General features: G+C 36.5%; 1 protein-coding gene across 1 annotated transcript in view; it reads right to left on the reverse strand.

The window, feature by feature from the left end:
- Positions 1–27,762, reverse strand: part of DNAH7 (dynein axonemal heavy chain 7) — a 221,069-nt gene that overhangs the window by 39,350 nt on the left and 153,957 nt on the right. Inside the window, exons 48-54 of the mRNA XM_053665233.1 lie at positions 26,683–26,837; positions 16,321–16,511; positions 12,071–12,204; positions 8,644–8,979; positions 4,050–4,176; positions 2,726–2,920; positions 1,148–1,240 (exon numbers count right to left, since the gene is read on the reverse strand). Of these exons, the coding sequence (XP_053521208.1) occupies positions 1,148–1,240; positions 2,726–2,920; positions 4,050–4,176; positions 8,644–8,979; positions 12,071–12,204; positions 16,321–16,511; positions 26,683–26,837 (1,231 nt within the window). The remainder of the gene's footprint in view (positions 1–1,147; positions 1,241–2,725; positions 2,921–4,049; positions 4,177–8,643; positions 8,980–12,070; positions 12,205–16,320; positions 16,512–26,682; positions 26,838–27,762) is intronic.

Here is a 27,762-nt window from a genome sequence, read left to right on the forward strand (position 1 = left end):
GACGGATGCTGTGGTCCTGGTTAAGAACACCTGCCAAGTCAGGCAAGAATTACATGTTGTCGTGGAACAGACTCTGGCTTACAGAAGAAAGAATGCCGCCATGTCACATGATCACTGACATGTATAAAAACATTAAAAAATATATTGCTTTCACCATCTAAGTTCTGCTTTTTTTCTTTCTTTTTTGGTTAGGATGGAAATGTTGTCTTATATTTCTTAGCAACTTAAATTATGAAGCCAGTAAGTTCTTAAATAATTATATGTTACTTTTACCTGAGTAGAAACTGTAGATAATTAAAATATTTTTTCAATTTTTCCCCAACATACCTAGTATCTATATTTTTCCTGAGTATGTGGATATCTCTGTGGATATGAGCCATTATACTTAAGTGAATAGTTCTTTTTAAAAAGATTTTATTTATTTTTAGAGAGAAGAAGGGAGAGGGAAAGAGAGGGAGAGAAACATTAATGTGTTTCTCAAAAGCTCCCTACTGGGGACCTGGCCCAAATCCCAGGTATGTGTTCTGACTACGAATTGAACCAGCAACCCTTTATTTGGCAGTCCAGTGCTCAATCCACTAAACCACACCAGCCAGGGCATGAATAGTTCTTTTTAATGGAGTATAATGCAAGTGAGGATGTCGATGAGTATTCAAATTCGATGACATGACATGTCAGCTGATATGTTTGTTATATCATTGATTATTTGAAGAAAGCAAAACTCAAATTATTGCTATTTTACTTTGTAGTCAGTGATGATAAATGTCTTAAAAATAATTTTCCACTAATTTTCCAAAGGCTAACAAAGACCTAATATAAGGATAGCATTTGAAGAACCAGAAATTCTAGTGTATTAGCTTGATGTTAACATCACTGATTAATTTTACTGAAAAGTAAGAATAAAAAAAAGTGAGATTACAGCGTGTAAAAGAAGTAGACTGTGAGAAATTGGGGAAGCATACTTTAGGAAGACTCATAAAATATGGTCTGAAGTTAGGGTGCTTTTAATAAATACACAAACTTTTGGAAGAGTGGCTGTATTAGAAAGAAGTGGGGTTGTTCGCCCGGCTGCTCCACCCACCCCTTGGTGGGCTGCGGAGAGGGGAGGCGCTGGGACAGAGGAGCTGCTTTCAAAGCCCATGTTTACCTTGTCTGGCCTCAGGCAACGAATGATAAGCATCTTTTGAAACTCATTTACTTTATCTTTCCAAACATCAGGAAAAGTCTCATGATGTGGTTCCTAAAATTACAGTGCAGATAATTTAATGTTGCTTTGGAGATTATTTCTGGAAACAACAACAACAATAGTATTTTGACTTATAATCTAAATTTTAGAGAAAGCATAATTACTGAATGAAATCAGGAATGCCAGTGTAAGTTTTATTAGATTGAGGCAGAGCTATGAAAATAAAATTTAATACACCACAAAGGCATCAAAACCAAGACATGAATTAGGCAGGTTAATTTCAATGTGAATAGTAATCAATAATTAAAATGATCCTTATGAAAAAATAAGTGTGCATATGAAGCTTTATTCCCATTTTTCTTCTCCAAAGGCATCTAAAAGAACCTACTAGCTACTTGGGTCAGCTATTGATTAAAATAGTCATTACAAGGAAAGGTATTGTACTAAAATTTATTGTTATGTCTTGTTTTGAACAAGTTTTGTACCCTTTTCATAAAGAGATATTTGAGAATGTGCAAGTGAAGAAGCTAAAAAAAGGAAAGAGCTATTACAAATATATGGGAAGAGAATAATCAAGATCCCAGGACATGTAACCTTGAGAAAAAGGGGGACATTCGTACCTTTGAAACTTCGCGGAAAGCTATGCAGTATCTCAGATGAGAAATCTCCATGCTTCAGTATTGTGAACAAATTTCTATTTCAAATTAGAATGTAGTACTTACAAAAACATATTTATCTCTAAGAAATAGATCTGTATTGCTAACAATGAGAGACCCAAAGAAACCTGTCCAAAATATTTGAGTTTATGCCTAGACAAAAATCTTCCCATCATGCATAATACAACAAATAGATACTCACATAAAAAAATGTCCCCACATACCTGGCTCTTCCTCTCCTCCTCCCAGCTTTCCCAAACAGAGCTAGTGCAAATTAAACCCAAGGAAAGCAAAATGTCAAGAGAGGAGAAACAGAGGGGTAGAAAAAATTAGCTGGGAATTGGTAAAAACTAGCACTGGTGCTAAAAAATTAGGAAGGCAACCATTTCCATGAATTCCAGAAGGAAACTGTGGTTATCCTAGTGTATGTTAACTATAATAGTCTCTAATTAGCAAGATAGGGTCTCATAAAAATATTTGAGAAATATTAGCTTTTCCCTCTCCTCAAATGACACAAATATTTATTAGCTTGTATCCTGCAATCAGAAAATCTAAATGATAGCTGTTTTGTAAAATTTTAGCTCCTTTGCTTATGATTGCCAAAGTATATGTTGGCATAAAAATTCAAAAAGAATATTTTTAAGGATCAAAAATATTCTTGCACATTTTCTGCATCTCCACACAGTTCAAAGAATTTGAAGAGAAACCCAAACAGAACCAGTGATTTAGAAGGTGGGGATAATATAAGTCTAAACTTTGATTTTTAATATCTGACCAGGTGTTTATAGCTTACTTGAATCTTGTTTGTATTCAAAGATCAGAGTATGTTATTTAACATTTTCTCCATTAAAAACTTTGAAAAGCAAGAGGGTTAAAAACATACCAAACTGTCATACACTTTTTTCCACCCATCCTTTAGGTGCATAAACTCCTTCCGAATGGTTTTAAAAGAAGGCAGATCATCTAGTCGGCATATTTCATCCCAGGATTTTTGAGGAAGCCATGTACAAGGGTTGGCATGAGGATTATCCAGTCCAATGCCACCAGTGAGCAGAAATCTCCACTCAGCTTTATTAATCTTTTGAAAACAAAGAAGCATGAAGAGTCAGAAATAAGGTCATCATAGACATAGTAAATTTACAACCATTTTAAAGGAATTGACTGTTGATTTTCAAGTTTTGGGTATGGTTCCTATGAAATTCTATAGCTACTGATAAAGCTTAGTATTTATTAATAAGAAACCACTGTACCTATCATCATCATTTTTCAAAATGGTTTCATTTGAAAAAGCTACTTTTTGATAAATTTTCCTCCAAAATTACTAAACATGAAAATCTGAATATATTCTACTTGAATATATGATTTCCAATTGACTGTGTAGGGTTCTGTTTGCTCCAAAAACTGTGGGAAGACAGAAAGCAATCATTCTGCTATGTTTTCAAATATTTTCCCTAAATATAACCAGGTACTGTGATGAAATGTTTGCAAGAAATACAAGAAAAAGTCTTTACTCCTTTAGAATTCAATCAATACATCACCAAAGAAATCAATAAATCTTAAACACATAAGTATAAAAAATAGTGAATTTACACACTACCTGTCTTCCATTCTTAAAGTGCTTCTTTTATTTTATTTTTCATTTTTATTGTATTTTTCCATCATCATTTATCCCCCCTGTACCACCTCCACCCATCCTCCCCCCACCCTGAAATCACTGCTCTGTGTTCTCTGTCCATGAGTTCTTTTTCTTTTTCCCCTTCAATTCCTCCACTCCCCCCATTACCAATACTTTAAGTGAATGGATTTAAAAGAGCTAAACTTTATAAAAGGTATGTTCAACACAAATGGTAGATTTGACTAACGTGTACAAGTTCTTATAAACGTTACCATTTATACTATTACTCCATGTAAATATATCAATATATTTAGTCAATTTATATGCATATTTATATGAGATTCTAATAGAAACAAATTTATTTTAAATGAAAACACACAAAAGTTTAAATAATAGTAATATAATTAATTCTGTGCTTAATTTTTTACCTATGAAATTCAGTTTAGTTGTGTTGTCTCGCCTTAATTGTAATCATTCTTACTACTGTTAAACAATTTCCAACCCTTTTTACATATATCCACATACAAATCAGTAAATTAATGAATTAACATTGATATTACGGTTTTTCTCTACACATTAAAACAGTACTGACCTCATGCTCATGTATCAGCAGATTTACAGTCAGACAAAAGGAAAAAAGTAGCTTGTCCTTTTCAAAGAGTGATCGGCAGACATTGACGTAGAGAGAATAAGTAAAATGATCCTTGAGAATTTGAAGCCTAGGGTCAACAGAAAGAAAAGCAAAAAAAATAAAAATGCATTATAGTAGAAATAAAATGCTTTAAGGAAACTTATCAATGATTAAATCTGTGCTATGCCAATAAGCTTTCTGGTCAATTACTCCCCAACAATCAAGGATCCTCACTAACTAAGCGCACTAATTTGAGACCTGCAGAGTTTAGAAAACACCAATAGAACTGTATTTTGTTGTCAACTAATCTTTAGTAAAACCGTCTCTTTGGAAAAAAAATCCATGCATAATATATTGATCTATTACACTGTGGATTATTTTTAATAATACAATATTTCTAGAGGTAAAATTTGACTGACTTATTCCATAAATATTTCTAAATGTTCCATGTTGTATATTAAATGAACAGACCAAAGTTAATATCTCCTTAATTCAGGAAGAGATATTTCAGTTTAGTCTCTGTCACAAAAACCCAGTTAGGTTTTTGTTTCTGTACTTACATATTTTTTACTACAGTTACTTATTTTGCTCTAGTGAATTTTAGCATGTTAAAATTTTTATGAAAAAAAAAAACAGTTGATCCAAATTATTTTGGCTATTTCATAGTATATACCATAGTAGTCATAACATAATATGTTTGGTTACACAGTTAAATCATAATTATTACGAATAACAATGATCAGAAGACAAAAATAAAATACATTTTCATCTCTGAATAAAAGGAAATGAGAGATAACTGTAGACAATGTTAAGATTCTAAAAGAATTTGGTAGGCTGCTGTCAATCATCAAATGCTTCCTTTGACTTTGGTATAACACAGTCTAATAGCTAACGTCCACAGTTTATGGTATTTATCAATGATTGACAGATAAATTATTCTTATGAGAACTCCTTCTAAATTTAATTTCTGAATGAGAGCTAGCTCCTTAATTAAAAACCCTCATTTTACTTTTAAAAAAAAGGAGGAGGAGAGTAAGGAAGACTGGCTGAGAGGCAGGCTGTCTTTTAGGGTACGACTCTGGGACTCTGTCTGGCAGTGTTTACCGAACTGCACCACACATGTAGCCTGTGCGCACCGATTCCATTCTTGGAGCCATGCCTACCAGAAATGTGTGCATGCAAAGCCAAGTGCAGGGATGCTGAAGGCAGCAAACACCTGTAGTAGTTCCAAACTGGAAGCTACCCAAATGTCCTCAACAGTCGATGAGTAAATAATTTCTGGTATAGTGTAAGAACAAACAAAAATTTAAATTAAGAGGTATAACTCTCTGTATTGGAAATAAAATAGAGTTCCTTCCCTTCCAGTTGCTTACAGCATTTACTTCTGCAAACTTAAAATTACAAGTACTTTCTTCATTCTTTGAAATGCAAATAAATTCTTTTGAAAACCTAGGCCTTTTGTCAGCTTTATGATCCAGGAATATCTTTCTCAACGATCTGAGAACCATCTCTCTGAAACGTAAAACTCAGGGGAGATAGCGCCCCTACCTCCCAGTTTCTGGGAGGGTAGGAACCTAACTTGGATCAGTGCCTGCCTCCAACTTGCAAAACTACCTCCTGTCACGAAGATACCAGATGTGTGTTTTTTCTCTGGATATATGCAGTTTGCTAATGCACACAGTAACCTCATCGCCAATAGCACATAAAGTTAGGATGAGATTTCTATCTTTGCAATTCCTATGGATTATCTGTGATGCACATCACATTCTAGAGAAAATCTGGGTTGGGAGATTTCATTTTTGTACTTCCTCAACAATATACTCACACAATGGAATACTATTTAACAGTAAGAGTGAATAAACCCTGCACTGCACAAAACAATATGAACCTCACAAACACAAAGTTGAACGCAAGATGCCAAACACAAAAGAGCACATACTGTGCACTTCCTTTTATGTAAGGTTCGAAAGCAGGCCAAATTAAGCTATGATGTTGGAACTCAGGCCAGTGACTACCTTGGGGGAGGGTTAGTGATTAGAAGGGGACACTAGTATGTCTTTTATTTTGGTGCTAGTTACCCAGGTGTGCTCACTTATTAAAACTCACTGAGATAAATGGTGATAAAAATAAAATTAAATTTGAAAAATCCTTGAGCAAATACTTCTAATTTCTGTATGTGTCTGTCTGTATGAGGTCTGACTGGAAAAAGTCCAGCTATTGTTAACATAATGGGAATGGCTGGCAGCCAAGGAGAGTGGACTGGAATGCACATGTGTGAACAATGACGACTTCACTGTACTAGTCAGTGGGGGCAATAGACCCCATTGAGTGAGCTTGTGTACTGTGTGGGCATTGCTTTCAAAATGACTGAGTGAGTAGAGCAACAAGTCTGCATGAAATTTTGCATTATGTTTGAACATTCCTCTGGGGAAACTATTCAGAGGATTCAGAAGGTCAACTGGTGATTGGCATCTTCATCATGACAACATGCCCACTCATCCAAAACGTCCTGTGCAGAGAGGTTTTTGGTGAAACATCAAATCACCAAGGTGACTCAGCCCCCCTCAGCCCAGATTTGGCACCCTGCAACTTCTGGCTTTTCCCAAAACTAAAAACAGCTTTCAAAGGGAAGAGATTTCAGTCTGTTGATGAGATTCAGGAAAATACAACAGGGCAGCTGATGAGTGACTGGGAGAACTATGTGAGGTCCCAAGGTGCCTAGTTTGAAGGGGACTGAAGTGTCACTGTCCTATGTACAATATTTTCTGTATCTTGTCTCTTGTCCAATAAATCTTTCCATTTCTCATAGTACATGGCTGGATGCTTTCTGGACAGACCTCTCGTATATTAATAACCTTAATAAATGTTTTTAAATTTGTTCTTTGATTCAGATTATAATTTTAGGATAACTGTAGTCATAAATATACTTTTCATTGTTTTTAAATTGAAGAACTTTTTACTAAAGAGAAAAAAAGCACGTTTGTTTTCTACATGTCACCAAAATCTTACATCTAGGTCAAAAGACTTCTATAAATTGTAAGAAGCTATACCACAGTTATGGAGAAACATGTCATATTTGTGGATGCCTTCTAACTTCCTATAAAAACAAATAATAAAAAATAATTGTTCTAATTTTTAAACCTTGTACACGAAATAAGTCTTTAAGTGACAGCAAAGAATATTTTTTCTTTAAACTTCAGCAAAGAATTTGATTTAAAATTACTTTAAGATGATAACATTCTGGAGGCTATCATTTTAAACAAGGTAGAAATTAAGAACTGCAGTGAAAAGCAGGATGTCATTTACCATGTGGCTCTGTGTGACTGACATTGTGAAAGGTCCTGAGAATATTAAAATAAAAAAATCCTTGCGTCAAGGAACTCAGTCAGATATTAGTGTTAAAACCAGACAAACTTGTTCAATTAACGACCATAACACAAATGGCTGGGAATTTCTCTGATAAAGGTCACTTAAAATTTTATTTTCTGAATTTCAGTAATCCTCGCTAATATCTAAATGTCAGATACTGAAAGAAATAGAGAAATAAACTACACATCATGCATTTCTTCCCTCAAGATACCACTTCCACCTCTCTATTTCCTTTCTCATGGACAGATACCTGGAAATGGTTTGCTAAGTGTCAGTTTCACACCTTTATTAGTCTCATATTTGAGCTCAAAAAAAATTACACTGACAAAAATGCTCAGTCTAAGAAGATCACAAATTTAGCAACATTCTACCATGATAAATGAAGAAATTTAATTCAGATTTCAGGAGATGAGCATTGTCGATTTCTAAAAAAGTAATTCTTAACTGCAAGTGATGAACATTAAACCGAGTTTCCTTTGAGCATGAACAATTTGGAAACTGAAGTCTCTAGCTTCACATTGATCAATAAAGTTACAACGGGCAAAGATTGCAAAAAGTTATTCTCTTCATTCAAGCAGTAATTTCACATCAGACTCTACTAAAGACATGTTTTAGTACCAAACAAAAATTTATCTCACTGAAAACAAAATGAAATTTTATTCTATCACAGACGTACTATTAAGTAAGGTCTTAATTCCATTACTGATTATAATAGCCAACAGTCAAATAAGGTACCTTATATAAATAGTGTGAAAGATCACAGCAGGGGATTTTTTTAAAACCCTGCAACTTGACAAAGTTTATAAATGTATATATCAAAATATAAATTAGTAACTTTGGAATATAAGCTTACAGGGGATGAGTCATATTTCCTAGGGTATTAATATTCTTTCCATTCCTCCAATCATACATATACTTTGGAAACAATAAAACAAGGTAAATATTTCCACTTTTTAGAATTACATTATAATCTTATATCTCTGTAAATAGTTTCCCACCAGACTAAATTTGCTCCCATCTGTTCACTTTTTAACCCTCACATTTATCTCTGGTATGATGATTAATCATTTTAATTCTGTGACTGTAATGCTCATAGCATTCTGAAATAATGGTGAAAGCCACCGATGACTATTTAATTTTCATACATTAATTAGTATTAGTATTGATTAGCATTTCTTTTACATACCTTTTGGATAAAATTTCTGATTTCTCTGAATTTTCAATAGACAGGATGAAAAGGTTAATAAACCAAGTCAGGGAGTATTGATACATGGGCTCAATGTTAGCTAAGTCAGCAATAGAGAAAAACAGGATGGTGGAATGGATGGCAGTAGGCCGGTAGCCCATGCGGGTGGTATCAATCTCTTTCTCTGTCTCTTCAGCTACTTCCTGCTTTTGAGAAATCTCATTAGCCAAAGCCTTGGAGGAAGATAATATCTTAATAGCAGTTTCATCTTCTAATATATTGCCTTCTGAAGATGAAAGAACTTCTAAAATCTTGTCTTCTATTTCCTTTAACTGCCTGGAATAAAACGCAATTTTCTCAGAAGAAGAAGAAATCATTTAAAATCACTTCACGTACACATTCTTTTCTAAGAAACAAAGAGCTTGTAACCTAAAGAAATGCATCTCTTTGTGACAAACATCTGTAACAGTGATGTTGTATAATTTCTTATCTTGTGAAATGTCAAAAAGACAGGCTTTTCTGGTCCACTTCTCTTTCTAATGATCACTCATGTGGTAACTAGAGAGAGAGATGGTAAACCAATCTTCTCTGCCATCAAGTACCCCTAGCCCCAAGAGAACAGACTATCACTCCATGTGTTTTCTCAAAATTTTCAGTACTTATCGAGCTTTACCCTTTCTACCTAAGGTGCAGATGTTATGAGCAGAAAGGGGGATGAAACAATCTATTCATTCAGACTGTGCTCCGGCGAAAACAGGTAGCCTCAGTTACACAATAAATACTAAAACTTTCAGGACTTCCGGTCAAGATGGCAGTGTAGGCAGGCATGGTTTGCCTATTTTCACAACCACATCAAAACTGCAACTAAAATATAGAACAACTATCACTCAGGAATGTCAGAAATCGAGCTGAATGGAAGTCTGACAGCTGCAGAATTAGAGAAACCCCATCCATCCAGACTGATAGCAGGTGCAGAAATGTGGAACGAGTAGGTCCAACCTGCACATGTGGTAGATAAAAATTTGAGAGGGAGCCCTGGCTGGTGTAGCTCAGTGGATTGAGCACAGGCCTGTGAACCAGAGGGTGGCCAGTTTGATTCCCAGTCAGGGCACATGCCTGGGTTGTGGGCCAGGACCCCAACTGGGGACAGGTGAGGGCAACCACGCGTTGATATTTCTCTCCCTCTTTCTCCTTGCCTTCCCCTCTCTCTAAAAAATAAATAAATAAGTAAACGAAAGAAACAGCAACTTAAAAAAAATTTGGGTGGGATATCTTGGGAGCAAGGAGTACCAGACCCAACCAGGCCCCCCAGACCAGGATTCCAGTGCCAGGAAGATTAAGTCCCCACAACTTCTAGTTGCAAAACCCAGGGAGGAATGGAGTGTTGGAGCCCCAAGCAGTTTCTCTTAAAGCACCCACTCAGACCTACTGAGTGGATGGACCTACTCAGACTCACTCCTCTGAGCTCTGTTAGCACCTTGATAGCAGTTTGAATTGCACCAGTGGTGTACAGGGAGAAACTTAAGTGTCTGGAATCAAGGTGAGCAGAGGCCATTGTCCCTCTACTAAACCCTCCCCACACAGAGCCCATAAGCTGGTGCCATATCTGAGACTCCATCAACCTGGCTAATAGTGTTTAACCCTCCCTGGAGATCCCCAGAGGCTCTGCTCACACAAATTACTGGCCTTCTCAAGCTGCTTTTTCAAAGAATGGCTAGTCTTGGCTCCTTCATTCTATTAAACAAGCAATAGCTGGCCTCGGTGAGCCCTAGTGGTAGCCAGTTAGAGTCACAACTTGGCTCTGCCTATGAATCTCCAAGCCCAGCACAAGTAGCAGCCAGCTCAGATTGCTTTATAGCTAAGTCAGGGTTCCCCAGGCAAAACATAGTTGGGGGCTGACCTTGGCCTGTACCACCCAGGAAACTCAAAAGCCAGTGCACCCAGTGGACAACTACAGACCATGTCGCAGCACCACCACCCTGTCTCCGAAGAGCTGATCCTCCACAAAGGGCCAAGGGTGGTGGTCAGTGGTCACAGCCAGTCCCTAGAGCTGACTGGCCTGGGTAAATCTCTCCCACTGATCTGCCAACAGAAACCGAAGCTCAGCTATAAAAGGAGGGTGTACTCAGACCAGAGAGCACACCTTTCATAATAGGGGAGGCTGTGCACTAGACCCTACAGGATACCGACTACATTAGGCCACACTACTGAGACATGAAGTCAAAGCAGCTCTACCTAATACATAGAAACAAACACAGGGGGGCTACCAAAATGAGGAGACAAATAAACCTGGCCCAAATGAAAGAACACAACAAAACTCTAGAAAAAGAGCTAAACAAATGGAGATAATCTATCAGATGCAAAGTTCAAAACACTGATTATAAGGATGCTCAAGGAACTTAGTGAGGACCTCAATAGCACAAAAAAGATCCATTCAGAAACAAAGGATACACTAATTGAAATAAAGAACAATTTACAGGGAAACAACATTAGAGTGGATGAAGTCAAGAATCAAATCAATGATTTGGAACATAAGGAAGAAAAAACAACCATGCAGAACAAGAAGAAAAAAGAATCCCCCCCCAAAATGAGGATAGTATAAACAGCCTCTGGGACAACTTGAAGAGGTCCAACATTCTCATCATAGAGGTGCCAGCAGGACAAGAGAAAGAGCAAGACATTGGAAATCTATTTTTAAAAAATAGTAAAAGACAATCTCCTCTAATTTGGTGAAGGAAATAGATATGCAAGTCCAGGAAGCACAGAGAGCCCCAAACAAGATGAATGCAAAGAGGCCCACTCCAAGACACATCAAAATTAAAATCCCAAAGTTTAGAGATAAAGAGAGACTCTTAAAAGCAGCAACAGAAAAGAAGTTAGTTGCCAGATGGTTGCCAGATGGGAGGGGAAAAGGGAGAGTGGGTGAAGAAGTGAGGGGATTAAGAAGTACAACTAGGTAGTTACAGAATAGCCATAGGGATGTAAAGTACAGTATAGGAAATGAAGTAGCCAAAGAACTTATATACATGACCCACAGACATGAACAATGGTGGGGGGATTGCATGAGGGAGCTGGGGGGTGGGTGGTGCTGGGTGGAGGCAGGCAAAGGGGGAAAAATCAGGACAACTGTAATAGCATAATCAATAAAATGTAATTTAAAAATACAAAAACTTTTGTCCTGACTTTGTTGACTAGTTGAAAACATATACCTTCTAATTCTTCCGGTGCCTGAGGACCTATTTATAAAAATATACTCTGTAATGCAATTTTCCAAATTAACATAGAAGCACCTTATATTTTTCTATTAAATCTTCCTAGTCAATGCACCTATTAAATCTAATAAAATAGATCTTTAGAATGTACTTTAATTTATTCTAAGTGATCTTGAAATAACTAAAATAATTCTGTGATTTATAATGTTTGAAACCTTTTGTTTTCAGCTCCTTGTAATATCAAGGCTTGTTTTTCTTCTTCCAGGTCTGGCCTTTCCCGCGCCACCACAATTCCCAAAAGCTGATCCTGCAGTCCCTCAAATGTTATCATGAAGTTTAATAATGTGACCTGTAAATGAAAGAACATATAAAAAATGAGTCATTATTTCTATTGGGGAAGCCTTTGCTTATATGCTTCAAGTTCTGACCTTAAAATGGACTGTATTTACTATAGTAGTATATGTGAAAAGTACAGTTTGTAGAGACTATAACCAAGATTCAGGCAAGCCTGACTGTTGCATTAAAAGCACACTAACGTTTCATTTAGTCATAAATGTAATATTCCAAAGGGTTTTTTGGTGATAAATTTATTTTATTTCACACTGGTCTAATTTCTAACAGCTCATTAACCTCACAATCCATTAGATCGGGTTGCAAGCTATCTCTCATATTGGCTGGATTAGCTGATTTATATGTTAAGGATCTTAGAGGCGTGAAAAAGTAAAGGAAATCTTACACAATAAGAGAAAAACATCACTGTCATTTGTCACGAGTAAACTATATGTAGTTACAATTCAATAATCACGTTATAATGTGGAATTCACAATGATAACCAGCCATTATTGTGAACTAAGCAATCTGCTAACTCCTGCTTCACACCTAATGGCTCTTTATAGGCGGCTCTCTCTCTCTGTCACCTATATCTTAAAATTGTCCCTTTCCCATAAGTGGGGAAGTAATCATGCTCAGGTCTCTCTTTTTAGAAAGCAAACAACAAGCAAATAAATCATTCTTTTGTTACCACACTCCCTTCCAGCTATGGAGAGATCTCTCTCTGTGTCTTCATAATTATCCTTATTAAAGACGCTATGTATATATGCTTTCTATCTCCACCTCATTTCATTCTTCAGCTCTCTACAATCTTCTCTCATCCCTGCCTCTACACACTCACCAATACATACAGCAATAAAGTATAGAAACTTTCTGGCCCTGGTCACCAATAAAACCATAAGCCAATAAACACTGAGTTGACCTTGGCTTCATTTGAACACAGACTCTCTCTCCCTGTCTCCCAGCATCTATTTTGCAGTCTACATGCCCTTATGTCTTGAGTTAAGGCCCCTACCTATATTCTGAGCATCCCCTCCCACTTCTCCCTTTCATGTACTTTTCCTTGAGTGACTGACTCTGAACTGACTGGGGAATCCCACACACACAAAACTAGGAAACGTCTGCACGTGCTTCAGCTCTGGTTGCTGAGCGGGAGACCTTGTGTTGCCCCACCTTTCCCAGTAAGAGAATATTTCTTCTGAGGAACAGAGCACCTTTGTTTCTATACAAAAATTTCCTATCTGTGACCAGGAATGGTAAAAGAGCTTCTTGCAGTTCCCCCTGGGAAGGTGACTCTTTCCTCCACCCAGACTCAGGTAGTTTCCTCTGGGTTAATCTCAAATCCTCCCCCTCACGTGCCCCAGGACAGGCCTTGGATGCCACTAAGTGTAGAGATTACATGGGTATAATCATAAATTTAAATGGGATAATAAGCAATTCTTGAAATTGAGCAATTCCAAAAAACTCACTAAATGCCGTTATGTAATTCTCTACTGCTCATGACATTCATTCATGAAAAAAGTATAACTAAAGGTTTCAAGAGATCTTCCCCGTTGGCAGGAGAAACCGAGGGCACAGGGTACATTTACTTTAATCCCCAAACCACAGTCACAGTGCCTAGTGAAGTGCACGTTTTACTGTTTTTACCTCACTGTGTTCAGACACAAGGAGGTATTCATTCATATTCCATTAAAGCTGGCATTACTGAGATCAAGATTTTGCAAATCTAGCCATTTGCTCACAAATAAACATTTAAAATCATACAAATATGGCTTCATAATATATTATTTTCATTTAGATTCAAAAGGATTATAGCAGCATGATATCATCCCTTGGGTACTTTTGAAAGCAAAAGGTGCATAAAAGACCCTAAAAATAAAATCAAGAGGAAGTATTTTAATTTGTAAATGAAAGCAAGTAACTGCTTCACTATGTTTTCTAATCCCTGTTTAATCAATCCCAGCAATTAAAAATAATGAAGCAATCAGACACTCCAGGGATCTTAAGGATTTCAAATAGTGAATCATAGATCAGTTTCCTCCCCATGGGTTTATGACTTCTATTACAACTAGTTATTAGTGAGCCAAAAATTGTTTATGTTATTTGAGATTTCTTCATAGATTTCACTGGAAAGTAGAAAAGATTTTCCATGTCATTTATTAAAAACATTTTTTGTACCACAACTTTGAGATTTCATCATTTTCTTATATGCTTTGTTTTTTTCTTACTTGTATTTAAAATTAATGATGCAAAGAGTTAATGCTCAGATAATAATACTTGCTGGGCCTTATTATAGGCATTTTACATAAATTTATTCAGTCTTCACATAATTATATGAGGTAGACATTTATTTTTCCCATTTTATAGACAGAGAGGTTAAATAACATGGCCAGAGTCCCACAACTGGCTAGTGATGGAGCTGCAATTTGAAGCAAGTTAGTCTGGCTCTGACTACCACTAGGTACCACTTCTCCCAAGGGCTAAATTAATAATACACGATTCTCTGGAGTTTAGGTAACATTTGCTTTAATTAGTTAAAAACAGTGGCCGAGAATTTCCATATTTTAACATCGTGTTTTTAAAACTACGTTCAAGGGCCGTCCCCCTCCCCCCGGTCATTCTGGCTTCCCCAACAGTCCAGTCTAACATGTATCCCCAACTCTGAGCACCTCTGTGTCTTTCTAGTCATGAGTATGGTCACTTTGCATACATGTTATTTACAACATAAACCTCTTGAAAGCAAGAACTATGTTTATTCATCTTGCAGGGAATGAGTTATGCCATCTTCCTCTGCCTGCCTCTGCAGAGAGATGTCTACATGAATTTAAATATCTCCAATAAAAGACAGCTTTTGAACTCCCTGGATAAATCTTGTCCCTATATGTAACTTTCAAAATCTACATCAATATTTCTTAATGTCCTTTCCTGCTAGCTTCTGTAAATGAAACTATCTTTCCCACACTCTCTCTCCCTCCCCCTCATTCATTCCACAAATATTTATCAAGTGCCAACCAGGGCTAAGAATTAGGAATAAAAAAATGGAATAGCCTCCAGGAGCTCAGTGGCAGATCAATGTCTCAAGTCATTTTAGTCATTGACTAAAACTTTAAAGCTAAGTTTACTCTTAGCCCTTTACTCTTCACTCTAAAGAGCCCTTAGCTCTTTACTCTAAAGCTAACTACTCCTAACCATGTAGCTCAGTTGGTTCGAACGTCATCCCAACACACCAAGGTTGCAGGTTTGATCTCAGGTCAGGGCACATACAAGAAGCAACCAATGAATATATAAATAAGTGGAACAACAAGCTGATGTTTCTTTCTCTCCCTTCCTCTTTCTCTCTAAAATAATATCAATAAATAAAGTTTAGAAGAAGAATTAAGCATCAATTCTGTTCTTAATCTACTTTAAAAAAACAAAACTAGCTTTACTCTTTTTTTAAAGTCAACTTTTTAAAGGTTTTATTTGTTTATTTTTAGAGAGAAGGGGAGGGAGAAAGAGATGGAGTGAAATATCAGTGTTTGGGAGAGATACATCAATTGGTTGCCTCTAGCATGCCCCCAGCTGAGGACCTGGCCATCAACCCAGGCATGCGCCCTGGCTGGAAATCAAACTGGTGACCTTTCATTTTGCAGGCTGGCACTCGATCCACTGAGCCACAGCAGCCAAGGTTAACTTTACTCTTGAAGCAAGTTTTATTATTAAAAAAATAGTGATCAAGAAAACAGTTCTTTTAAGTAATTACATAAGAATCAAATACTGGCAACCTTATTCTGAGAAAGAAGAATGATGAAGTTCTATTCCTGAATTTTAGTTCCAAGAAGTAGTATATTGTCATTTATTGCAAAAAAAGAATGTGCATATATGTCACCTATTGTTAACAATGAAAATCTAAGAATTACATCAGTTGTAGAAATTAGATTCTCATGGCCTTTTTTCACTGCATACGGAAGACTCCTTTATTACTACGTGCACATATAAAAGCGACATTTGGAAATTATAGTAGCAATTTCAGGAAATGCCAAACAAGGACAAAATCCATTTTTCTTAGGAAGATCTGTTGTTTTTGTGGCTCAGGAGGAAAGTATAGTCATTAATTGTAAAATTTGATGAGGAAACATTCATTTCAGATACTGGCCTTCACTGAAGTCTCAGGGAGGTAATGAGGATTTCTGAGCTTGGTGGTGATGTAGAAGCGGAAGTCTGGTGCGTACTCGATGATAGAGTCCCCCAGTCGGATGCACGTGCTCCCACCCTGCTTAAAGGTCTGTTTCAGCAGAAGTGGTTCCAGGATGGGATCGAGCTCTTCTCCAACATTTTCTAGCAGCACTGGAGTCAGATCAGAAGAGATTCCATGTTATCTTACATAGTAACTGTAAACCCGCAACCCTTCAAATTCTTTCAGCCTTCCACATTGCTGCTGTTCTCAGTTACTTATATTTTTGTCTTCTAAATATAAGGAAATAATCCTATAAAACAACTGGGTGTCTGTGGGACGTCTGGGTTAGCTGGTGGGTCTCTCTGATCCTGCTGCCTGCTCCCACACTGCTTAACCACGGCTCCTCTAGGGGCCCTCGGGGGGTCTGGGATTCACTACCTGCAGAAGTGGGATGGCAGCGAGGCATACCCATCTGAGACAACAGAGAAAAAGCATTCCCGGCGCAGTTATTTGAATGGTTACTGTACTTTTAATTATAAAAGCAACTCATGTTTAGTGTAGAATACGTGGCAAATATAGGAAAGAAGAAAGAAATGTTGAATTCGTTAAGGCCACTAGACTGACGCGGCTCTAATGGCTGCTGACGGAAGCAGACCAAAATCTCAGCTCGTAAACGCCTCCTTACAAAAAAGTGTTACACAATCAAAACGCTAGGGACAACCAGCCACAAACAGCCAGCTGGGATGTAAGCTATAGACAATTAAATGGTTTCCTTTCTTTGCTTCCACCCTTGCTCTGTATTATGAAGCCTTTCCCCTGCTCCTGGTGGTGCAGTGCTCCCAACCACTTCTGGGCGGGTGCTGCCCGATTCTAGCAGAATTCTGCTCAAATAAACTTAAGAATTTTCACACGCCTCGCTTTGTCCTTTAAGAAGTTGGAAGGATCCCTACAGTCAAAATATTCTTAACCTTTCTCCTCCACCCTAAAATGTTTTATATAGTTGACTCATACCATATATATGTTGATAGAAAAATGACACAAAAGTATATCTGTATAATAATTATTGGAATAAATTATATTTTTCTCTTCAGTGTTTTTATTCATTTTTCCTGTACACTGCTGATGCTAAACAATGTATCTCATATTGCAGCTTAATTATCTTGTTTGATGTTATAGCATAAGTATTTCCTCATGTTTTAAAAATAAACATATTTGTGACTACTGCATCATAGTTTATCATATTAATATTATCTCATTTGTTAAACAATGCACTATTATTAAATATTTGGATTATCTCCTGTTCTCAATATTAAGTAGCACTGTATACAAAAACTTTGCATTTCAGAACATTTTCATATGATAGCATTCTAAAAGGGAAACCTTGCTGTAAGATCAGTGATACTGTTAAGGGTCTCAGTACATTTGCCAAATTAAAGTCTTACAATGTTCATCATGCTGCAGTGAACATCTTTTTGAATAAACCTTGCATTTATCTCAGATTACTTAATCATGGTGGAGAATGAGAGGTGCAATTGATGGTCACTAGGTATGGACATTTCAAGACTGCCAAATTACTTTCCTAAATGGCTGCGGCGAGTTCAGAATTGACATGAGCACTCACTTTTTTGCTTGATTTTAAACATGTTTGTATACACCACTATACTTAGAAAGGTTGGGCATTACGCTGGCATTGTTTTGTCTCATTAACCTCACAACCTGAAAAAGTATTTGCTAATATTACCCACTTTTAGAGATGAGAAAACTGAGGCATAAGCAATAGAAGTAAAAATTTCGGTTAAATTTCAGTAAATGATAAAAAAGAAACTTGAAGTGGGCAGTCTGGCTTACACAGATCTCTGCAACTCTGTGATACTGTCAGCATTAAATACAATATTCATGATTTCTATAATTTGATAGGTTTAAAAAATGCTGTTGGAATTTGTATGTTGGGCTTGATGTTTTAGGTGTTCTTTGGCTAATACATTTTTCTTCTGGCAGCTGTATGTTAATGTAGTTGGTCCATTTTCCTATTCTGGGGCATGTTATTTATAATTAAGTTCAGCTGCAAGTGATAACACCCCAAAATAATAGTGATCTAGACAAGAATGAATTTATATCCCATGTAAAGGGAACCCAAGGTAACCAGTCCAGGACTGAATGGACAGTGTGTCTGGACTGCCAGAGCTCTGAGTTCCTGCTGCCTTGCTGCTTCTCTGTTCTTGGCATATGCCTTTGATCTCTTTGGCCAAAATGGTCTTTCCAACTGCATCCACATTCCAGTCTCCGATAAAAAGAGAAATGGAAAAGGAAGAAACACCTTTTAAGTATATCTCCTGGGAATCACAAATGGCACTCCCACTTACATCTTGATGGTCAGACCAACACAAATGCCCACAACGTACATGCCCACAACAGAAGTTTGCAAATTTTGTTTTTAACCCTGAATACAATGTGCCCAGGTAAGTGCTGGGGTTGCAAATAGTAAGGAAGGGAGTGAGGGTGGCTATCAGAACAAATAGTGCTAATTGTCACAATGTGCTAGATTTTAAAACTTTATTTGCATTTTTAACACTGTTGTAGCAAATATCTCCCAAGTTCTCTGCTTTTTAAAAATATTGTTTGTATCTCTTCATATAATTTAACTTTTTGTTACAGAGATTTTCAAACCTTGTTCAGAAGGAAAAAATAAAAAATTTGTATATTCTTGCAATTTCAGCCAGTCTTGTTTCATCTATTCCTCACCTCTTCCTGGGTTAGTCTCAAACATATCCCAGACATCGTAAAATTTCAACTGCAAATATCTGAGTAACTATCTTTGAAAATTAAAGACTCTCTTCTAAAAATGGCCACACCTTGCCCTGGCTGACATAGCTCAGTGGATTGAGCGCGGGCCTGTGAACCAGAGTATCGCGGTTCGATTCCCAGTCAGGGCACATGCCTGGGTTGCAGGCCAGTTCCCAGCAGGGGACACATGAGAGGCAACCATACATTGATATTTCTCTCCCACTCTTTCTCCTTCCCTTCCCCTCTCTCAAAAAATAAATAAATAAAATATTTTTTTAAAAATGGCCACACCTTAAAAGTGATCAATTCACAATTTCATCAAATATAAAGTCAGGGAATATGTTTCCTCATTGTCTTAAAATATGTGGTCTGAAGTTTGATAGCTTAAATTGAGATATGAATAAATTCCACAAATTGTTATTGCTTGATATTCTCTTAAATTTCCTCGATATAATGGCTTTTTTCTTGGCTTAAATTATAAATGTTCATGGTCAAATCTACTAATCTTTTTCTTTTTTCTATTGTTTACTTTCTTAGGAAATCTTTTCCCATCAGAGACAACTTAGTTATTCCCCTATATTTTATTTTAGCATTTATGTCTTCCTTTTTTATTCATATTTAATTCTTTAACTCATCTGGAGCACATTTTGGTGTGAGGTAAGAATCTAATTTGATATTTTTTCCCCAAAAACATTTCCCGAATGATCTATTGTTTTTCCATTGGTTTGTAAAACTTATATTCTAACACATTAAAAGCTCACATATATAGATTTGATTCCAGAACTTATTCCAGTTAATTCCAAATTCACTCTTCCTCTGAATTTTTATTGGCTCTTTTACTGTCTTTCTTCTAAGTTAACATTAGTATTATTTCTAAAACATTTAATTCTGAAAGACTTAACATCTTTTTGTTGTTGTTCTTGCTTGTTTATTTAAAGTATATTTTATTGATCATGCTATTACAGTTGTCCCATTTTTTTCTCCTTTTAATCCTCCTTCACCCTGCATGCCCCCACCCTCCAGTATTCCCATCCCCTTAGTTCATGTCCATGGGTCGCACATATTAGTTCTTTGGTTTCTACATTTCCTATACTATTCTTAACCTCCCCCTATTTTGTACCTACCAATTATGCTTGTTATTCCCTGTAAATTTTCTGCCATTCTTCCCCTTCCCTTCCCCGCTGATAACCCTCCCTGTGATTTCCATTTCTTTGATTCTGTTCCTATGCTAGTTGTTTGCCTAGTTTGTTTTTGGTTTTATTTTTTAGGTTCAGTTGTTGATAGTTGTTTGTTGTCATTTTACAGTTCACAGTTTTGATCATCTTATTTTTCTTAGATAAGTCCCTTTAACATTTCATATAATAAGGGCTTGGTAATAATGAACTCCTTTAACTTAACCTTATCTGAGAAGAACTTTAATCTACCCTTCTATTCTAAATGAAAGCTTTGCTGGATAGAATCATCTTGGATGTAGGTCCTTGCCTTTCATGACTTGAAATACTTTTTTCCAGACCCTTCTTGCCTGCATGGTTTTTTTTGAAAAATCAGCTGACAGTCTTATGGGAACTCCTTTGTAGGTAACTGTCTCCTCTTCTCTTGCTGCTTTTAAGATAGTCTCCTTATCTTTAATCTTGGATAGTTTAATTATGATGTGCCTTGTGTGTTCCTCCTTGAATCCAACTTTTTTGGGATTCTCCAAGCTTCCTGGACTTGCATGTGTATTTCCTTTGCCACACTGGGGAAGTTTTCCTTCAATATGTTTTCAAGTAAGTTTTCAGTTTCTTACTCTTCCTCTTCCTCTGGCACCCGTAAGATTCAGATGTTGGAATGTTTAGGTGTCCCAGAGGTTCTTAAGACTCTCATTTTTTTTGAATTCTTGTTTCTTCATTCTGTTCTGGTCGAATGTTTATTTCTTCTTTCTGTTCCAAATCTTTGATTTGAGTCCCACTTTCCTTCCCTTTACTGTTGGTTCCCTGTATATTTTGCTTTATTTCACTTTGAGTAGCCTTGACTTCTTTATTTTGCAACTGTACACAATCATTTCTAAAAGCATCCTGATTATCAGCGTTTTGAATTCTGCATCTAATATGTTGGCTCTCTCCTTCCTCCTCACTTAGTTCCTTTTCTGGAGCTTTGACCTGTTCTTTCCTTTGGCCCATATTTCTTTGTCTCACCTGGCATACCTGTTATATTGTAAGGGGTGGAGCATTAGGTATTCACCAGTGCAGGGCTACCCACTTTGCTGCATTGTGGTGTTGCACGTGGGGGAGGGATGGAAGAGGGAACAATGCTGCTTGCTCAGCTCTCACCCCACTTTCAGTCACTTCCACTGCTACTCACAAGTGAATTGTGCTCTGCTTGTGCTGATTCCCAGATGGGTGGCCTTGTGTGTATTCTAGAACCTGTAGGCCCTTTCAGTAGAGTCTCCTGTGAGACTGGCAGTTTCTCCAGCAGCCACTGAAGCCCTCTTTTCCTGCACTGGAACCCTGAGTTGCCTAGTCTGTCTTGCTCCCAGCTGTTCCTCCCAGCTTCTCTGCACACAAATGTGGGACCTCCCTGTCTACCAGCCACTGCCTCACCTGCCTGGTCACCAGCCACTGCCTTGCCAAGTGTCCTCTCTGCCACAGCTTCCTCTCTCCACCCTAGCTTCCTGCTTCCACCCCTTCTACTAGTCTGGGCGAATGTTTCTTCCTTAACTCCTTGATTGTCAGATTTCCATACAGTTGAATTTTCTGGCAGTTCTGGTTGTTGTTGTTTTCAAACTAGTTGTTATGCTTATGTTGGCTGTGTGAGGAAGTGAAGCATTATCTACCTAGGCCTCCATCTTTGTGGTAAGCCCCAGACTTAGCATCTTTACATTTGATTTTCCTCGTGAGAAAGCAGTGCCTTCTTACTCATCTTTGTTTTTCTGTGAAGTTTTGTCATTTTCATGCTATGCATTATTAAAGTCATTTTAAGTTTTTCTATTGTTTACTATTCGATCATTACACAGTTACTTTTTCTCTATTATTGATTTTTAAATATTCTTTTTGGAATATATTTATTCTATTAAATTCTTTTATTCTAATAGCTTTTCAGTTGTTTGCTTTTCTAGATGAAATACATTATCTCCAAATATGATAATATTCTTTCCTCTTTCCAAATGTTATAGCACCCTCATTGTTTTTTATTGCACTAAAAAAACTTTCTTAAATGTTAAATAATAGCAGTGATAACAGATACCAATTTTTTTATTTTTACATGATCAAATCTTAAAATCTATTAATTTTTTAGAGTTATGAACTGAAATTGTTTATGAAATATTATAAATTTGTTTTGTCTAGTATCTCTTTCATTAACAGTAAAATTTGCATAAAATCAAATATTTAGATTTTCACTAAAATAGTGTTAAACAATTTTATCCCCTACTCCTCCTAAATTACTTTATAGCTTGAAATAAAATTTAAAGTATTTATATTGATGTCTTTTTCAAAGTCTAAATATATATTAAAAAACTCAAATATTACAAACTTCATTTTTCCCCAAAAATGAAAATTTATTTCCTTACTGGTAGGACTAAGTCCTACACCTGTTAGGAAAGATTCTGTAGCATCTTGATTTTAAAAACACATGTATGTCCTCAGCATTGAATATTTACTATATTATAAACCTCACCACAAAATCAAAAGTATTCTCAACGTAAAAAACAGAAAGAAAAAGAACTAAATCCATGTGTACATGAATTACCCAAAAGACTATCCTTGATTTAACTATTTTATTTGACTCTAACTTTGGACTCTTTTAACATTTAATTAAATCAAAATATGCTTTGTGTTAAAATACAGGCACAAATTCAGGAGACAGGCCTCTTTTCATATTCCTATCATCAAAGTTAACAATATGCTGATTTACACAAAAGCCTCCTCTTCATTCCCAAGTATTTGCAAAGCTTGTGGGAAACTAAGACTGGCGATCCAAACACATGGCTGCTACTATCGTTGAATAAGGCAGATCATCTTGCTCAAGGCAGTTGTCCTTAGCAACAGAAAGATAAAGAAAACCAAGTGTTCTTTTAATATTTCTTTTGAACTTAGGACATCAATTGATATTATTTTTTATTATGAATTATCTATGTTTTCCTATGTGAAACTTCAAATTAATATGAAAAAAACCCTCTGCATTTTATGTTCAACTATGGAGCACACCGTATTCAAAGCAGATCCAAGGAACAATTACTGAGTACCCTCAAGTACCCTCAAAGAGCATGGAGGTACAAGACAAACAGTTCTATACATAATAATAAGGCCAATAGCAGAAAACTATGAAAGTTTCAGAACTGGCACTTCAGTGAAGAGGTCAAGAGAGATGTCACAAGAAAAGAGGTGCTTGAGCTATTATCTTTCTTTTCTAAGATTTTATTTATTTATTTTTAGAGAAAAAGGAAGGGAGAGAGAAAGAGAAGGAGAGAAACATCAGTGTGTGGTTGCCTCTCACACACCCACCTGGGGACCTGACCCTCAACCGAGGCACGTGTCCTGGCTGGTAATCAAACCAGCAACTGTTTGGTTTGCAGGCCAGCACTCAATCCACTGAGCCACATCAGCCAGGGCTTGAGCTGTTGCCATAAAGGATGAAATTTGAAGGAATTCACCAAATGATGGAAGGAAGCTGAGATGGGAAACGACACCCTGTCGTACACCCAGACCTCTCATCCTCAAATCCGCATCACATGTGCCATCTGTCTCCCTCTTTAAATCCGATAAACTCTAAGAAAGCAGAGACCAAGCTTGTCTTGTTCATGCTGTGTAGTCTGTAGCCATGGTAATTGCAAGATAAATATTTGTCGGGTGAACAAAAGAGGAAACAAGCAAGCAAATGAAATACATCAAACCAGGAGTAGTTCTGCACCCCTGATGTGTTATATACAAGGAGGAAAGAAGCAAAACGCTAGGAGGTCAGATAAAAGTAAGGAAGACACAGATCTGGTAGATTTTGCTCTTAATCTAAATATTTTTCTCATAGAAAAGCCATTAAAAATTGACACACATTAATTTCTTTTAAAAATTTTAAATCTTATTTTATTTTCCAGCTTTATTGAATTATGAAAAAATAGATTTACCAGCAGTATGTGTATGATTAATATTCTGTACATCCCTTATCCATTAGGGTAGCTAATACAGACACACCTTTATTTTCTAGAACCTTGGCTTTCCATTTTTTTTCTAAGTGGCAGGATATATTTTATGAAAGAGGATTTTATCTTAAAGCTCACTATAAACAAATAAAAGGGAGCCCTGTTCTGGCTGAAGCAGAGGCAGGTGGGTGACAAAGGTGAAAGGAAACCTCTGGACCCGGGGTGCCCGCGAGGGAGGGAGGGAGGGCGGGCAGACCAAACGCCACCTCCCTCAAACCGAACAGCATCTGAAAAAACTTCTAAAACAGAGGAGTCTTCAACTGCTTACATTTAAAAACTGTAACAGTAATTCATTATTTTACTTGAAGGCTAAATATAAAAAGTTTTCAAATCTGCCATCTGTTTCTCTTTCTATAACAGATTTAAAACTTTTCACCTCTTTCTGATGAATAACATTAGAAGGCATTGTAAATGATCATTATCTATTTTTAAAGTATTTCATTCCCCAAAGTAGGTTAACACGACCTGTGAGTGACACAGGAAACCCGGGACAGGGGCAGAGGGCTTGGGGGCTGTTCGGCCCTCCATTCCACAGGGATACAGTCTCGGTTAAGCCATGTAGCTGACATTCTCTAGCACCTCACCCGCCTTGTTAACAAAATGAAGGGGTTAAAATCACTCTTGGATTTCAACTTTTATGGCCACAACTCCAAGTAAGAAATACATTTTAAATCCTAATCTCATATACATGTATGTGCATCTAAAACTTTTTAAATTTCTTAAAATAATGCCAACCTTTACTCCATGTTATGAAGCCTAACACATTCATTATTTTCTGCTGTGTTTCATTTAAGAATTCTTGTCAAGACCCATTAAGCTGGTTTTTTTCTCTCAGAGTTGCAACCCATCATTTGAAAAACACTACAGAGATTGTCTCTATGGCCCTTTTCTCTCTAAAACGATGCAATAATATCATCAATTCACATGGCTGAGATCACAGAGGTCTCCAGAATGTCAAGCACATGGTAAAGAATCAATCATCATTAATCTTTTTTTTACCTGTGTCAAGGAAATTATCTGAATATTTAAGTTAAATCAGGTAATTTTAAAAGTATCTACAGGGCTAATTTCTTCAATAAATCTCTGATTCCTCTAAATTCTCATCGGTTATTATCTGTGCCTTTCTTAATAGACTAATGCAATTAAATATTATACTAATATAATTAAAAGATGATACACATAAACCACAGAATAAAAAACACAACCTAAGTTGAGCTTATCAGACACTGCTGTAAGTACTCAAAGTACAGTAACTCCTTTCTTCCTCACACCACATTACTTGTAAGAGCACAGTAATTCTAATAAAGGTTAGTGAGGTATGGCCACTTTTTATTTCAGTGAGCGACACACACTATTGGATCCTGTCTAATTTAAAAAAAGCAAGATGTTTGACAGTAGAGGTCATCATTCCCTTTTTCATAACTGCTATGTAACTATCCTACACTCTAGGGACACTGATTGGATGAATGAAATTCTGTTCGTGTGTGTGTGTGTATGTGTGTGTAGCACACAAATTTTGTTGGTAGATCTACATTTCTTTCATCTCATGCTTACCCTAACAGAAGCTAAAATCTTAATATTTTGAAGATTAATTCATTATTAATATACAGAAATAAAATACCTATAAAACCACCTGGTACATTTATTATGATTTTTCCATGTAATACTAACTCTAATGGTACTTGAGATTTGCTAAGCTTGTCCTGAGTCTAAATATGTTGTAGTTTCATAATATTTCCATTTATTTGGTCAAGTAAATAATCAAACTGGATGAATAACATGAATTTAAAATGTGACTAATAACCCCAATTTACTCCAATCATAAACATTTTGGTTTTTGTTTTGACAAATGTGACCTGTGCTTAGAGCTTAATAGAAAAATCCTTGATGTGCTTCTAATCTCCCCATTGCTAATGGCAGGTAATAATCAGCCATGTGAAATGTGTACTTACTTCTCTGCCATTTTTACAGGATAAGTTGAGAGAAGAATAAATAGATAATTGGACTAATGCGTTAAAAGAGTTCTGGCATAGGGAGTGGCCCATTTAATCATAGAATTGGGGTTATAAGGAGAACTAAGGAATGCCAAAGAAAGACAAAAATTAAAACAGCTCAGTTAGAGGGTGCATCACAAATGAACCTTGAAAGAAAGAATATGTCCTAACCTTCTGGAACTATAATCTCTAAAGTTCTCACTTGATTAACTATCGATAAATAATGAAAGACATTAACAAAATTAGTTAATGTCTTTCATTATTTATTGTCATTTGTAAGATGAGTCCGACAGAAAGATTGTTTTTACAAAGACATGACCTGCATCATTTGGGTTAACTGTGCCCTCGCCAGGCATTCTGGTAATGTGTGCTCGTGACCCAACTACGCACCAGGAGTGCCAAACTGGATGCAGTTTTCCAGAGTCCTGACGTAGTCAGGATCACTTAATTTAATTACGTAAAGACTGTTAGCTTTTTCCATGTTCTTGATCCACTTGTTAGCCTGACCTTGGGGGTCTATCATCAGAGGCCACCTTCTTGCATTCCTGAAGAAGAGAAAAAAGATGATGCTGGTTAAGCTATGATTTTTCTCTGTATTTAATTACACATATATCACTTTCTTACAGCTTGTGCTTAATAGTAATTTTTTAACTTATTATGAGAAACTATGTCTCCTGAGCAGAGACATTTAAATTGAACAGGCCATGAGAATGACAACCATAAAAGCCATCTGGCAAACTTAACACAAGTGTTTTACTTCTTTTGGAAAATTACAGTTCTCTAAATGTTAAATTACATTTTGAAAGTATTTTCTGCCTTTGCTAATTAAGTCACAATGTCAACCATTAACAGTCATGGAAATCAGCAAACTCTCAAGTTCTTTACTAGGCCTTGCTTTTAATTACTCCTGTGACCTTTGAAAATCACTTCACCCTCACACTGCTTTCTGCTATCATTTGCACAGTGGAAAAAGAATTGAGACATCATATTTCTCTTTGAACTCTAGACCACTGAGGACATAATGGTCTAAAAAAGGTAAAAAGCATAACTGTATATCATCTAATATTCATAATAGGCATGGACCCTTACGGGTTAACACAATTGTTGACTATTTGTCTCAAATACTTGTATATTTAATGTGATATATGTACTGTAATTTATTACCTGTTTGCCTAATGATTGTGAGCTTCTTCTGGATGGAAATACATCCTTTGAAAGTCAGGGGTTTTACATTATGGGAGAGCTCATACTTACTGCCTTATTCTCAATCACATCTTCCCATTTATGACAAAAAACAAGCAGAACGAATCATGAGATACCCAGTTTATTTTTCAGGGTCTTGTGGAGTCACAAGAGGTTAACCAGTACCTCCAGTATTCTCCCAGCCCAGTTTCCCTAATGTTTACCTAGTAACAAGGAAATTCTAAGATTAGCAGCCATGGTTGTAAAAGCTCAAATCAGCCCATGACC

Source organism: Artibeus jamaicensis, unplaced genomic scaffold (genome assembly GCF_021234435.1).
Source record: "Artibeus jamaicensis isolate MK-2021 breed Jamaican fruit bat unplaced genomic scaffold, CSHL_Jam_final contig_391, whole genome shotgun sequence".
In the NCBI taxonomy this organism is placed as follows: Eukaryota; Metazoa; Chordata; class Mammalia; order Chiroptera; family Phyllostomidae; genus Artibeus; species Artibeus jamaicensis.